The following is a 15,124-nucleotide window of genomic DNA, read 5'->3' as shown; positions in this document are numbered from 1 at the left end:
CCATTTATAAATACCTTGCAAGGGCGATCATATTGTTAAGTGGTACAGACTTTTCAAATGAGAAAATTTACTTTTCTTTATACATTTTTTGTTGTTCTCTGGTCTGGTTTGATATTGTAGCATTCAAGTGTTCATACCATGCAAATAGCGGCTTTCAATATTGACTATGTACAGTATGTACATAGACACGTTTTTTTTCCTGTGGCACATTTAGAGGCGTACAGTACTTAGTTCGCTGATCCCTTCAGCTCACACTGTCCTCACTTCATAGCTGGCGTTGATGAAATGACGGCGCGGCGGGAAACAAAGCGTCTACTTTGTCTGTCTTATGACATTGAATTGTCAAGCACATTCTCTAAGTGTCGTGATGTTTTCATGATTCTCTTTTTAAGCGTCAACCAATACAAAGTAAAAAAGTGAAAGAAAAATTCATACGCAAACATATTACAGTGCCTTAGTTCAGTTAGTTTGACATTTCAGTCAGGGTCGGATGCTGAACACAGTCACAGCAGCATTTACATAAAAATAATATCCATACTGAATTCCGCATGCATATTATTATCCAATTATAATAAAATATGCACTTTCCTATTTTACAATATATAAGATTTATTTTTGTATATCTATAACTTTTGTAAGTCGCTTTGGATAAAAGCGTCTGCTAAATGACATGTAATGTAATGTAATGTAATATCTACACATTTAAATAAAGAATCTTTTATATTATTATTATGATATTATTCATTATAATTTTGGTATATTTTTATTTTAAACGTGGGGTAATTACAAATATTAAACAATATGTTGAGTGTAAAACTGGCAAAGTGCAACGTTGTGTTTTTGCAGGTACAATGTATGTTATGTTATAGTAATAACTGCTTCCCTAACAAAAATCTAATTGTATTTGTGCATACTGGGGCAATGTGTGGATACGGTATACAGTATACAGTACATTAGGAGCTGTGATTTGGAATACAATTTTTGAACTTTAATGTCATATTTTTATTTCCTAATGGTGGAGAAGTGAGGGACAGTGTGCTGAGTGAGTGCACTGCCTCTTCAGTGTAACGTAACCTCGAGCATGTCGAGCCTTCAATGCCTTCAACAGAAGGAGCCACAATGACACAAAGATCTGGCGGTTTGCTATGAAACATTCAATTAACCAAAGGAAATCCTCTTATGCAAACTTTGTATATAAATACCTTTTAAATATGACTTATAATTAAAATACATTTGACTCATGAATTATAGTGCCTGTTGTATACCATAATAAAGGCATTTATATACAAAGAAGAAGAGCTCCCTTTTTCCTCTTCCAGGGTGATTTTGAAAACAACTACAGATTCTTTTACAGAGGATGAGCTTTGATTTATACTGTATATTAAAATAAAATCTATGGGGGAATTTGTAATAATTTCAAGAAAGAAGAATCACTCATCACTTTTCACTTCACTTCATTGTTTGCTTAGCACCTTGGGCTGTTTGACACCACTTCTAAAGCACCGATGATGATTAATGGCGGCTTTGCCGACACTCTCCACTCTTCACAAAGTGGAAGTGCTTTACAAAAATAATGTTGGTTTTACATGGTTTTTGCACCTCAGTCCCAGTATCGTGACAAACTGAGTCACCGCGGCAGTGACACACACGCACGATCGCTGATTCAAGGAATGCTTGATGCCACTTTTTCATTCCCACAGAAATTATTCATGCCGACTTTTGTAATCTTTGGAAGTAGAGATACCGTGGCTTCACTTATGCTACCAATGTTAACCTTTTAATAAATAAATTGTATTTCAAAGGTTTATAATCACATTAAGCGCATTAGAATGACACTGACGCAACTTGCTCTGACCTCACTGCCACATCGTAAATAAAGGCACTAGTGTCTTTACTAAACTGGTTGTTTGTTTTGACACTGATGCACCTGTGTAATGCATTAGTGTCACTGGAAACGCCTGCAAGCCACATCACTCTTTCCAAATACTTTATAGTATATTGGTACATTTATATATAGTATCTTAGTATAGTGTATATAGTAAATTTCTCTCAAGGATTTATGATTCTCTTTAGATTTAGATTTTTATATATCTATAAATAAAAAAGTACATCTCTTCACTTTCAAACTAATTTAAAAATATGGAGTAGCGAGGTCAGGTGAAAGTATTAAAGCAAAGTGTAGGCAGGATGTGTCTGTCGTTATCGATTCAACAATTCCATGAAATACTTTCAGTGTAAATTTTAGTGATCCGGGAGAGAACTCTGCACCTTCTCAAGGCTCTCTTTTAACTTTAACTAAGTTTGTGCAGCTATGTGCGGCACATGCCCCTCGGTCGCAATTCAAGCACTGGTAAATACTGCCTACACTGCAAAGCAACCTAAAAGTCAGACAATAAAAGCAATTCATTTTCTCAGCCTTAGCAGAACGTTTGCCTTTCCATGCTCACAACAGAGAAACATATCCCAAAATGTTGACAAGCTGGGGATGAGACTCAACAATCCAATTTTTTTTTTTCTTGAGATCCTGCCTACTGCGGCTTTAAGCAGCCACATTTAGTCTCTTGCAAATTCCAGTTTCACAAAGACTACGTTGGAGTTGCAGCTCTGTCAAAATCACGGATAAAATCAAATAAGTACACAAAAAGAAATCCATAAATACATAGAATCTGTACATCATCGGGTGCAATACAACTCTAACACACTTCAGCAGAGTACGACTGACGCTGCTTTTTTTGTGGTATTGGGTAACTTAACATCTATAAATGAATTTGAGAACTTTTGTAACAGAATTAGGGAAAAAAACAGCCAACAGCGAAAAGCTTGAGGTGTTTAAAAAAACATGCTCCCATTCACAGCACGTGTAATGTGTGACTTAGTCGGGTTTCTGATGGTATGGCACTTCCATGACAAATAAAAATGAGTTATTTTTAGATCATAAGCATCCACGGGAAAACTCTCCATATAAAGCGAAACAAATACGCAACAAAACCTTTGGGCCGCGCCTTCAGTGCCACATAATGTACTCTCAGCATTTCTATTTTGAATGAAACAAAGGCTATGAGTAGAAAATGGCAAATTGTGCACAAACACACAAACAAAAAAAGTGTAAATGAAATTAAAAATTAGACACAAGTGAAGCAGGCAAACAACCAGAAGCTCCATTAAGGCCAAACCATTGTTTTTTTCTTTTTTTTATACTCTCTAATATGTTCAAAAATACTATTATATACTATGGCACAAAATCCTATCCTCCAATAAGTACGTTGTTGTTTTTTTTGTTAGGTTTTTTTCTTTTCTTTCACTGGATTGTTTTTGGCATGAATATAGTTGTGAATAGGATTCGGAGCCCTCTAATGACCTACAGACTACAGGAGGAGGTGTAAAGGAACAAACGCAATCTATTAAAATGGACAAGATTTTGCTCCAGTGCAAACTGCTCTAACACAGAAGAAGCTAAAGACACAGCTTAAGTGCAAATGAAGCTATTAAACTAATGTTACATTGATACGATGGGGTTCTCCGTGTCCCTTAGCCTTATAATGTAACTGAAACTTTAAAAAAATAAATAGCACTTTACACTGTTTTGTGGAATGCAAATGGAACCCCCGATATGCGAATGACATCTATTCAATAACGAGTGTTCAAAAAGTGAAGCCGAGAAAACATGAGGTGGTTTTCTTCACTTTTGTGGCAAAAAAATATAAGATAAATAATCTAAGTGTGGGCACGTCTAACAAATTAGTAGAAGCATATATAAAGTGAAAAAAAAAAGAAAAAAGAAGCAAATATAGAACCCTAAGGACTATATAGAGATGAAAGAAGCTATAGTTTGTTCTGCTGGCTGATCCTGGTGGTTGTGTGGTCTCGTGTCCTGTGCTCTGAGGTATACTTGGTAGGAAGTGAGAACACCCATACTTGTGTGAGGCGAGTTTCTCGGGGAGATAAGAAATGTTGCTGGCGGAGGTGGAGGCGGAGGGGGGAAAGGGGTTGGGGATCCTGGTGGAAGGTGCTGTAAACGGAGACCTTGTCAGGGATTGGGCTCAGCGCATGTAATGAGGATGACCCGAGTCTGGAGAAATGATATTCAATTTAAAAACAGTTAACACTTGAGGTTTAAATAAAAAATAGAGTTGGTGATCGAGTATGGACTCTTTTTTTGAATTATTCCTTTGCACTGGAGTAAAACTTTGAAAATTGTGTCAGCTATTATTTTTGATGTGAAGTGTTAGTAGTCCTTTTTTATCTAAAGGGGAAATAAGACTCAATTTGAGCACACAGCACAGAACAGTTGTGTGCCTTTGGGCATTCAAGAGAGTGAAAATAATCTCCACCCTTCAGAGAGAGAGCCTCAGAATCAGAACTTTAATCTGTGATAATCCATCATTAAAGCTGGGGTAGGCAGGATATGTGTCGGCATTCTGTCAATCAAGTGATCTAATGGTGGCTGTTTCAGCATTTGCTGCCACTGCCTAGGCTGCAAAGCAATCCCATAAACATTAGAGAGACAATAAACACAATAAAAATGTCAATATGGGTTTTCAGAGATCTATCAAGCATGAACCATGGCCGTTCTATGGGAGGGGCTAAGAACAGAGAGACTCCATCCCGGAACGTTTTCATTTGATGACCCCAAGATTCTCGTGATTCTGCGTACTTCAGCTTTTATCTGCACTCCAAATACAGTTGGATTACATCCCAGCTTACTCAGTGAACCGCCTACTAACTACAGACTGAATTGACCAAGGGCAAAGTCAGAATATACTGAATGCTGAAATTGAGTGATATTCCCCCTTCAAAGAGGACACACAATGTCTGATATTCTTGTTTCTTTTGTTTTTATCTTCCCAAATGGTATCGTTGGTATCGTTCACTAGAGCTACTTTTGAAATGGGGGCAATATTGCGAGGTTGTGACTTTGTCCTCAAGGACGTTCAGAGAAGAGTGGCATGGTCAAGGTCTATGCTGTCCATGCTTGCCAGAATAGCCTTCTGGTCCTCCCGAGGTGGGCGACGGTACAACAGAGCAGAAAAGCGAGTGTATGGATCATGGAGGATGGGCCGTTTCCTCTTCTTGCGGAGGTAGAGCGCTTCTTCGGGCTGGAGTACCTGAGAGGTGTATGCCTGCTGGGTCTGAGAGGTGGAGACACCTGGAGGAGGGGAGAGGAACGACAAGTCATTGCTACCAGAACTCACGGAGGCGTTTGCAGGAGATTCAACACAACAACACCATCTACTTATAATTGATTTCCTTCTAATTATGCTATGTAATGGCATCATTGAATTGTCATCAAGATCTATCAAAATTAAAAAGGAAATTGACTGCACAGTAACCTCAGTAACAATGGTAATTAATAGAGGCTGCATCCCAATTAGTTTCACTATCACTCTGTCCTCAATGAGGAAAACTGAACAGAGCCATTGTTAAAACAAGTATAAATGGCTGTTTTACAGTGTTTAAGTGTTGTGTTAAGTGTATCTGCTGCTGAAGTGCAGCCTGTGTGTGAAAAGCAAAGTTTCTGACTGTAAATCGTTCTTTTTCTCCTTGTCATATGCTTTATTTGAGTTGTAAGTTGTCTTTGAGACTGATTCCATGTTTCTTCACGTTGTTCACATATTTGTTCAAGAGCCAGGGGAGAATAAAGAGTAGAAGTAGAGGGAAAATAATCTATCCAGTTCTAATCCACCGGTCCACATCTCTACAACACATTAACAAAATGTGATTTTTGTCTGCAGAGACAAACATCACGATTTTCTAAATGTCCTCTTTTATTCACTTAATCTGTTTCCATTGCACTTCTTCACATTTGCCTTTTATCAACACACCAACTTTTCCGCCTGCACGAATCAAAAGTGCTTGCAAAGATGATGGAAACTCACCTAAGTGTAAGGCTCAGTTTAAAGTCAGGTTCCTGAATGGGTCATCCCACGTACAGTACTTTAAATTTATGAGAGATGGAAACACACATTCACATTCATGGGGACGTGTCACATGACACCACCACTGTGACAGCATAAAAGTAAAAAAAGAAAGGAAAAATGTGAATAAAATTGAAGGAATTGAAGGATTTTTTGTGGCATTTTCCAGTGGAGAAACTATATTATCTCAAGGTTGCATGAGCAGCGAAGTCAATTTCTCTAGCATAATACTCAGTATAGTGCAGTTTACTATGTTACTAGATACAGACCAGTACACACATGGCTGTTGCCAGTGTTTTTTAGCTGCCATTTACACGTTATGTTAAAAAACAACAACAAAATAACATTTTGTCTGTGGCACACATGATCAAAGAGAACAGGTTTCACACCTGCTTTCTTTCTGGACTTGGAGTTATTGTTGTTAATTGTCATCTTCTTGGTCTTTCTAATACGTTGGTACCTCAGTGCATCGATCCTCTCAGACCCCGAAAGGGCACTCAGCGCACCTCGACGTTTTCTGGATGAAGAAGAGAGAGAGGGGCAAACAGGTAACTCCAGGCCAAAGACAGTCAGCTGTGCTGTGCTGCTGCACTACGAGTGCAAAAAACAACCAGAAACCTGCACAGTCTCAGAACGGCACCGCTCGTGTTACGCCACGGGTACGGCACATTCTCAAAGGATCAACGAGAGACACCAAAGGAGAAGGAACAATGGGACTAGAGTTCTACTATGGACATAACCTTTTACATCGCCGAGATATACCAACATTCAGGTCATAATTGTCTTTTTAAAAAATTAACCCTTTAACACAGATCATATCACAGACCACATGTTTGTGCAAGTGCACTTTGCATTACTGTAATTATGCAACGGTTTGTGCTATCGGAAAAATTCCAACGAAAGCTGAGAAGTCACAGGTCTTATTAAATTTCACTTGTGCTGCTGCAGGACGTTGGTGAATCAGCGTATTTGGCACAAGAGAGGAGAGATTTTGATAGTTTCTATTTCTTTGGCATGCTTTTGGACATTGAGACAAAAACTCAAAAAATTTAAAACAAATTTTCAATGTTTTATACTGTTCAAATTTCAAATTTAACACGCAAAGTTGGTGTTCGTGTACAACAACAGTGTTTTTTCTAAATAAAACCTTTTGTTTTCCTTCATTTTAAATTAATACGCTGTAAAAAATTGCCAGATATTGAAAAATTGTGTTAAAGGGTTAAAACAAAAAATCCAGAGGGGTCGATACAATTATATAAATTATAGATTAAATACAATATCTAAGGTGTTTTTTGCCCAAATTGAACCAAACAATTTTAGTTATATGATTTATAAAACCATTTATCTATGTCATGGTGATAGATGAGGACAGTGTGTTGAGTTTGAAAGAAGGAACAACATTCAAAAAGACTTGCACTGTTGGTTTCAGAGGAAAGTTGTGCAAAAACAATGCAAACTGTTATTTTCAACAAAATGTAGGTAAGACTTCTCAATCATTGACATATTTTGACGTTTGCATATATTATTTTTTCCTCAAATCAACACTCTGAAAATAACAGCTGCAAATGTTTCTTTGGTGTGGAGAGTATAGTCCTCAGCTGCTTGTGATTGCATCTAAAGACCTCCCTCCCAATCACGGAGGTTCTTATGAATCGGCAGCCCACAGATTTCTGCCACAAAAACACACTCGCTTCTCTCAAAGCACAGAAAACAATTAGCATTACAGAGAGGCCATCATCCCACCGTGGCTGCAGAGAGAAACCGAAGTTCATTAGTAGAGGGGAAGAATCACAGCTGAGCAACAAAGCATCATCAATGTGTATTCATAGACATGGATACTGTCTACAATGGGCTTCACCATGCTGACAGGGGGAGAGATGGCGGGAGGGGAAAATGACTACTCGGGAACAGTCACATAATGAAAAATAAGCCAAAGAAAAGCGAAGCACTAGGACAACAAATGTAACAAGAATTTATCCATATAATTGTTTCTCTTTTTTTCTTTTCTTTTCTTTTTTTTGAAACGGAAGAGCAATATTTAGCGATGGCATGCATGGCACTTTGCACATGGAACACGACTTTAAAGGGGAATACATTCAAAAGCACTTCATTGGGCAGTTTACTCAAAGATAAGGGGTTCTCACCCCCAAACCCCATCCCTGCCCCCGTGTCCCCCACCTGCAAGCTCTTGACAAAACACTGTATTTGTTACTGAGGATAAAAAAAAAATAAGTGTATACACTTCTTTGGCAGGACACTTGCTTTATATGGTTAGAACTGTTCTGCAGTCCAAACTTGCAAGTGCAAATGTTTATTTCAAGATGGCTTTATTCTTATTACAGATGCTTTATAACAGGGGATTAAGGCCATGTGTCCACCAGGAAATTTGAGGTTATTTGGGCTAAACAGATACTTGGAAGCGCTAATCATGACTCCTGCATTTGCTTGTCAGCTATTTGGAACCTGTAAGAAATTTGGTGCATGTCTGGTAAAAGCTGAGATGTAAATATAATATATATATCTTTAAATGGGTTTGCTGAAACCGTTGCTAACACATGCTAAGCTTTCGTCACTGCCAGGAGCATGCAACAGCATTTTAGCTGAACTTAAATGCAAAAAAATAAGAAAAATAACAAAGAGCTGTGAATGATGGCTCCCAGTGGACACACAGCTTAGGGTAACGCCAATCGTACAAAAATATTTCTTGGAGATTTAGAGTCCAAAATATTTTCAGTTGGTGTCATATTGCTGTACATTAAGCATCTGTGAGTGGCAGAGTGTGTCACGCTTGAGGAGAATGCTAAGTGCAAAGTCGTCATCAGAAACTACTCGTCTACGTGGAAGAGACTAAGAAATATAGATGCCGCACTTTGTTTGCAATCTACCAGGAACAATAGTGACACAGAAGAATTAAGTTGTGATCTTTTTATAACATGAAAAACCAAACATTACGGTGATTTAACTTAAGTGATGTGACTACGTCTGGCCACCTAAAGGAACAGTAAGAGGAAGTCACATTGAGATTAGGATCTCTTTCTCAAGTGAGATCTAGACCTAGCATGTTTTTGGACAGTGGGCAGAAGCCGAACTACCCACAAAGTACCCAAGCGCACATAGGGAGAACATGCTAACTCCACACAGAAAGGCCACATACAGGTGATAAGGTGTGGGTATCGATTTTTGTTTTAGTCTAACAACAAAATAATTACCTTCTTACTGTGAGGCAACAATGCTAACACTCATGCCACCGTGACCAGGCAGTGGTGAAAGAGCAGGTAAGAACTGCTGCTCCAAGCTAGTTACATCTTCAGACTAAGAGAGAGCATGAAGTCGGTAGTACTTGGAGTAGCTAATAAAGAGAGGGAGCTGCACCCTGAACTTCAGAAGATGACGTTGGACGGGTCTAGGACTGAACAGCATTTGATTATGTCCAGAGGAAAATGGAAGAATCCTAGAGATAGCTTACTTAATCAATTTGTGGACAGTTCTTAAGTCTGACTGTCAGACCTTGACCAATAGGCCAGTGAGTTGGCCTCGCCGTGAAAATAGTAATTAAGTCATTAATCACTGATATTGAGATGAATGAGGAGGAAGAAGGATCACTATTTCACAGTAGCAGTTTGGAGCATATTTGAGTTGGTAGTGGTAAGCCATAGAAAAAAGTGGTACTTTTGGCAATTGTGTTGTGTGAGTGTGATGGAAGGGGGGATACACTTAGTGAATGGCAGCCATAATCGCCTCACTGGGCATTGAGTTAATTGTTCTGTCACAGGATGGCAAGGCAGAGAGCCTCATTAGGGTAAATAGAGTATCAATACAGACGTTTGTTAGAAGCCTTCAGCTGAGGTTTGAGGACACAATCTGATAGCAAGTCTGAAAGGGATTGAAGGTGTTTGTGCTTAGAGACATATCCGAGTTTCATAGCATTCAGCTAGACAATGGAGCAATTTGGCCTTAAACAATTGTTTTTGCATCAGTACTATCCTGAAATAGATAATATACCAGGAGTGACCTTTGAATCTATATCTAAACTGGATGTACCGTTATCTGTGGTGAGGTTTTACTGTTCATGGATTTAAAGGTTGCATGTGAATATGGTCAGTTAGCAAACCACTCAAGCATGAAAACATGTTGGTGATACATCTCTGACCAAATCTACTAACTAACAGATGGCATATGCATATCCGTCAGAATGCATAATGTACTAAAGACTGCAGAACTTAAAAAATGCATATAGCCACTTTGAGAAAAGGAAAAAAGGAAAGAACTGAAATGAACTACTTGTCGATTGAAGGAAGGAACAAATCAAACAAAGACTCAAGGTCTTGTATTCCCCTTTAAAGGACGAGGTGATCAAAAAAGTCCCACCTGCTAACCCCCCCCTTTCAGACATGGATCCAACCCTTACCTATTGCGGTGTAGAGGACCTGGTCACAACAACGCTGCCCAGATAGCTGAGATCAATCAAAAACAAAGCAGGTAAGACTCCAGGAGCCATCAAGAACCACCATACTGCCCCTAATTTTATAATGATGGAAACATTGCAGTACATGACAAGCGGACAGGCCCTGTGACACACTTTGCCCAACAACCTTTCCTTGGTAGTCAGACCTGGGGGGGTCCTGGGGACTATTAAAGGTGTTGAGGGGTTGGGAAGGGGAAGTAGGTTAGGGAGAAATCTGGAGGAAAGGGAGAATTGGTCATGCAGTCAGGTTACTTAGGCCGAGGATGGGCCGCAGGGCCTGCCGAGATGAATTCTTCTTAAAGCATCCCTCTGCATGATAAAGGCATCTTCAAAGGCTTGGAGCTAGACATAACAATGGGTGTTTGTATTTTCTGGGGAATCAGTTGGATGAATATCATGGGATCCCTCCTGTTAGGTGAAAGCGAGGTAACACATGATACAGATGGCAAAACAAGGACCCTGTGGGGATATTTGCAGATTCACAGGCTTTTAGGGGCTTATGTCAAACAAATTACACGGAACTGAAAAAGGCATTTTTCATTTTTCTGCTTTACTGTAGCCCCAAAAGGTCTTAAATAACATCTGTGAAGCAAATGTATTTTCCTGTCAGCAAAAATTTGTTGCACAATTGATCATTTTAGGTCTATTCACTTAGAAAAATGCTTTGCTTTTTTAAAGAGACAATTATGGAACAGTGCTTCACAGATGCAGTGGGTGGCACCTGTAACTTGATGTCTGACATGAAAAGCAGCACTGATCAAATTAAACTAAACTGAACTAAAGTCACTTCCACAACTTATCAGATGAATCATCACAACAAAATGAGTTTCCTTCAACACACAGTTTTCATTTTTCAAACTAAATTACAAACAAATGAAAAAAGGGTTAAAGCATAAACTGAAATATCAAACTAAATTGCCACAGAAGTGATTAAAAGAACTGATGGATATAAAAGAGCACTCCAGGAACCAAAATGCAGGAGCAAATTCACATATCAAAGCATTATGGGTTGGGGCAGATGACTCAAATGGTCCCTCACTGCATGCCTAATTCACCTACCCTGAAGCTGACAAGTGGGGTGGAGAGGGCTCAGACGGAAGGATCCCCTCTTCAGTCCTCCTTTGAGATGGCATCTGCCCAAATATGTTGCTGCTTTCCATGGGGGGTGATGGGGACTGGGAAGCTGGGTAGCTGGTTGCAGAGGAGGCAAAGGCCATGTGGGAACGGTAGCTGGGACTTGCTCTCCTGCTACCCTGGCCTTGGGCAGGTGAGGAGGAAGGGGAGGATCTCCTGGAGAAGCTGGCTGTGGAAGGAGGGAGGAGGGTAATCTCAGACATCTCTGGGGGTATGGGAGGTTGGACAATGCTGGGACGTGGCCTGGGACGCACTACAATCTCTGGGGAGCCCTCATGAGAACTAAAGGGGCTTTGTGTGAGAGGTGAAAGTCGAGAGGGCTGAAGAACCACCTGATGCATGCCAGGATCCATCCTACGAGCCTGTCTGGGACTGAAACGAGGGGCGGTTTCAAACCATCGTGTGTCCAGGCTACTGAATGTGCTAGGGACAATATGGGCCATTGGATCGGTGTAAGGCAAAACCGGCACACCCATACTGTGACTTGTGTGTCTTAGCTGCCCTAAATGTGCCTCTTGCATAGCTAAATGCTTGGCTGGGGAGCCATGAGGCTTGGCCTTGCTGGGAGATTTGCGTGAGTGGCTCTTTGGAGCCTCCAGTGGCAGGACAGTTGGGTAAGTAGGCATTGGAAGGGAGGAGGGCTGGAAAGCACTAAGGGGAAGAACATGAGGTGGAGGAGGGTAGGGGGAATCATGGCGTAGCTGCAAAGGGTGATGGGGGGGGAAAATGAATTGGGGTCCCTCCAGACTTGTGAAGGTGAAATCCACCCCTTGCCAAATTTCCGGTGAACGAGAGGAAGAGGCGAGTGTCAGAGGAAGTGGAAAACCAGAGACAGCATAGTGTGGGAAATCACCCTCCCCTATTTCTTCAGGAATCATAGGGTGACCAAAAGGACCTTCGGCAAGGTATGGAGGGGAGGACATAACAGAGCTGAGTGGGCTGGTATCAGGCATGTAAAACGGAGGCGGGGGATCATGATCCCCCGGGTGGCCTAGGTAGCCATAGAAAGCCCTGTGGTGGAGAGAGCCTCGGATCTGCCCTGTGGCCTGGAGCCGACTGCTCTCCATGATGGTCATACCTTCAAATGGCCTGTGGAAACGAGGGCTGTAGGCTGGAGGTTGCAGATATGATTCCTGACTGGAGATAGGGGAAATCTGGTGTGGCCGAAGGGGGGCCATAACTGGTGGCAGAGGCCTGGGATCATCATTCTCTTCATCTGACTGCCGGAATTCAGGATAGAGGTCTGATTCCTCCACAAAGGGGAAGCCTTCAATTCGCCGTGACCTAACAGACATTTCGACATCAGCGGGATCAATGACAAAGCGTCCGTCTGGGCCTCGGCTAATGAGTTCAATGGGTGTCGTTGGTTCAGCCTCATGCTTCATGCCATACTTCTTGCTTGTTATTGCTCTTTTTGTCTTCTTGTACAAAGACAATTCTTCCCTCTTCCCTGGACTTGGGGGTGGTTTCTTCCCACGCTGGTCATGACTGTCCTCTGATGTTTCGGACAGGGATGCCTTGGAACGAATGCTCTCTGGGCTCACCTTTCCAGAAGAAGACCTGTTAAAACAACACACATACAAACAGATGATTACGTTTTAAAAAAGAAAACACAATCCAAAAATCCCAAACAAAACAAATCACCTCACCCAAGCACATAAGTATAGGCGTTCAAAACACCTGTTTAATCATGACTTATTGACAAAACTGAACATCAAAATTAGATGCCTCTTTTTCAAGTTCAATAAAATACTGTATATGAAAATATAACTGCCATGAATCATAGCCTTAATAATAATAATAATAATAAACATGTAATTATGAATGGTAAATAAATTACTAGGAGTAATGACCATTGTTTTATGTACAGTGCCTTGAGATAATGTATGTTAGGATTTGGCGCTATACAATAAAATAAAATAGAATCAAATTGAATTCAATTCAATTAGCAGTCTCTGTTTTCAGGACCTACTTTGTAACTCAACCTATTTACCTTTTTAATTATTCTGGGGGATGCAAAATCACATAAAGACGTAAGAAAACAAGAAATTGTAGTTAATTGCACCAACACACTGTTGCCTCTGGGCTCTTTGACACAACAATTACGGGAAGTTTGCCGTCGATGATTATTCAACATATTTATGTCATTTTCATTTGTCTATCACCCAACTGAAACACTAAAAATGTAAAAAATGCTCATGTGTTTATTTTGAAACACCCTATTTAATTTTTTCAAAATTATTTCAGGATATATTCTAATCAAGTATCTGTGTAAAGATACTATAAAGAAAGTTACATGGTGATAAAGCCTTTGTTGAAGCAGATGCTCTGGGTCAATATGCCTGGATGGTAACAATGTAGGTTTATCTGGGAAACAAGATTAATGCTGATAAACCATGTCCATTTCAGTGTGAAAAGGTAACTGTCTATAGCAATGGCAGTAATTTACAGGACTGGGGGTTTTATTAGATTTGAACAACTCCCTGCGGCATTAGGGTTGATCACATCCAATATAACTGCTCGAAAACATTTACAACAGTGAGAGTATTTCTAGCCATTACTTCAAGTGATGGCACCTGTTGTACCAATAATGTGAAACGATATGGTTAGGGAAACTGACTTTTTCCTGGGCAGCTTTAGTGAAGAGTAATGAATGTTGTGTCCATCCTTCATGTCCGTCCTCATTATTATCAAATAACTTTGCAATTATACAGTGAAAGACGTAACATTGTTGTTAAAATGACGACAACAAGTTGACATATGAAAGAAAAGAATCCAAGACTTGCATTGAAGCCACAGTCACTTTATTTTGCGGTAAAGTGAAACATACATGACAACTCTCAGCAGAATGAGCACAGTGATGACTGTTTACAGAGTCCTCTGCTGTTTCAGCTACTTTTAGAAGCTACAACGACTGCTCAAGCCTTGTTCTTTTATGTGAAAAGATCATGTTATTGGTAAAATAATATAAGAATATAAGAATAATGGCCAAAAGGACAAAACACAGACAAATCTACTGCTGCTCCACACATTACGGAAATGCAGCAAATACATAACTGTCTATTGAATAAAGATTAAATAATCATTAATGATTAATATGATTATTACTATGGTTCTTACATTTACTCTATCATTATACAACAAGATAATATCCTGAATGTTGCCAATGAGCTACTGTGTGGTTGTGACAAGCTACAATTGCAGAATAACGATTAAAAACACTTGTGACTTATCATATAAACAGAGTGAAGAACAAGTCAGAGCATCGGGTGTACGGGGGAAAGGGCAGCTGGTGAAGTCGATCATCTGGGGAGTGTTTCAGGTCAAGTGGACGGGGGAATAGTGAGGACACAGTCACAAACAGCTCAGATCACAAAAATAGTCACAAAGCATAAGCTGTGCAGAAAAGGACAAGATAAGGGTGTTCTTATATACTTTGTTGGTTAGCATTTTGCTCTCACATCACTGTGTTTGACATCAGTATATGCCAGTTTGCTGACTATTTAAAGACTAGACACCAAACACCTTTATACTTGTCAATATATAGATATATATATATATTTTTAATTCAAAAGCAGCAGTGTAATAGGGAGATGTGAGGTTAAGTGTT

At 39.9% G+C, this 15,124-nt stretch overlaps 1 protein-coding gene across 5 annotated transcripts in view; it reads right to left on the bottom strand.

Annotated features, from left to right (window-relative positions):
• Positions 1 to 1,779: 1,779 nt before the first annotated feature.
• igsf9bb (immunoglobulin superfamily, member 9Bb) overlaps positions 1,780 to 15,124 on the bottom strand; it is a 93,137-nt gene continuing 79,792 nt past the window's right edge. For 4 of the 5 annotated variants that reach the window (XM_044042662.1, XM_044042665.1, XM_044042663.1 and 1 more), the window contains 3 exons: positions 11,440 to 13,074; positions 6,305 to 6,432; positions 1,780 to 5,146 (listed from right to left, as the gene is read on the bottom strand). In XM_044042662.1, the coding sequence (XP_043898597.1) occupies positions 4,932 to 5,146; positions 6,305 to 6,432; positions 11,440 to 13,074 (1,978 nt within the window). In that variant the 3' untranslated portion in view covers positions 1,780 to 4,931. Of the gene's footprint in view, positions 5,147 to 6,304; positions 6,433 to 10,323; positions 10,370 to 11,439; positions 13,075 to 15,124 lie in introns of those variants that run through there. The other variant, XM_044042667.1, reaches the window with a different exon arrangement.

Source organism: Solea senegalensis, linkage group LG13, assembly GCF_019176455.1.
Source record: "Solea senegalensis isolate Sse05_10M linkage group LG13, IFAPA_SoseM_1, whole genome shotgun sequence".
Classification (NCBI taxonomy): domain Eukaryota; kingdom Metazoa; phylum Chordata; class Actinopteri; order Pleuronectiformes; family Soleidae; genus Solea; species Solea senegalensis.
This window is presented reverse-complemented; position numbering and strand designations above follow the sequence as displayed.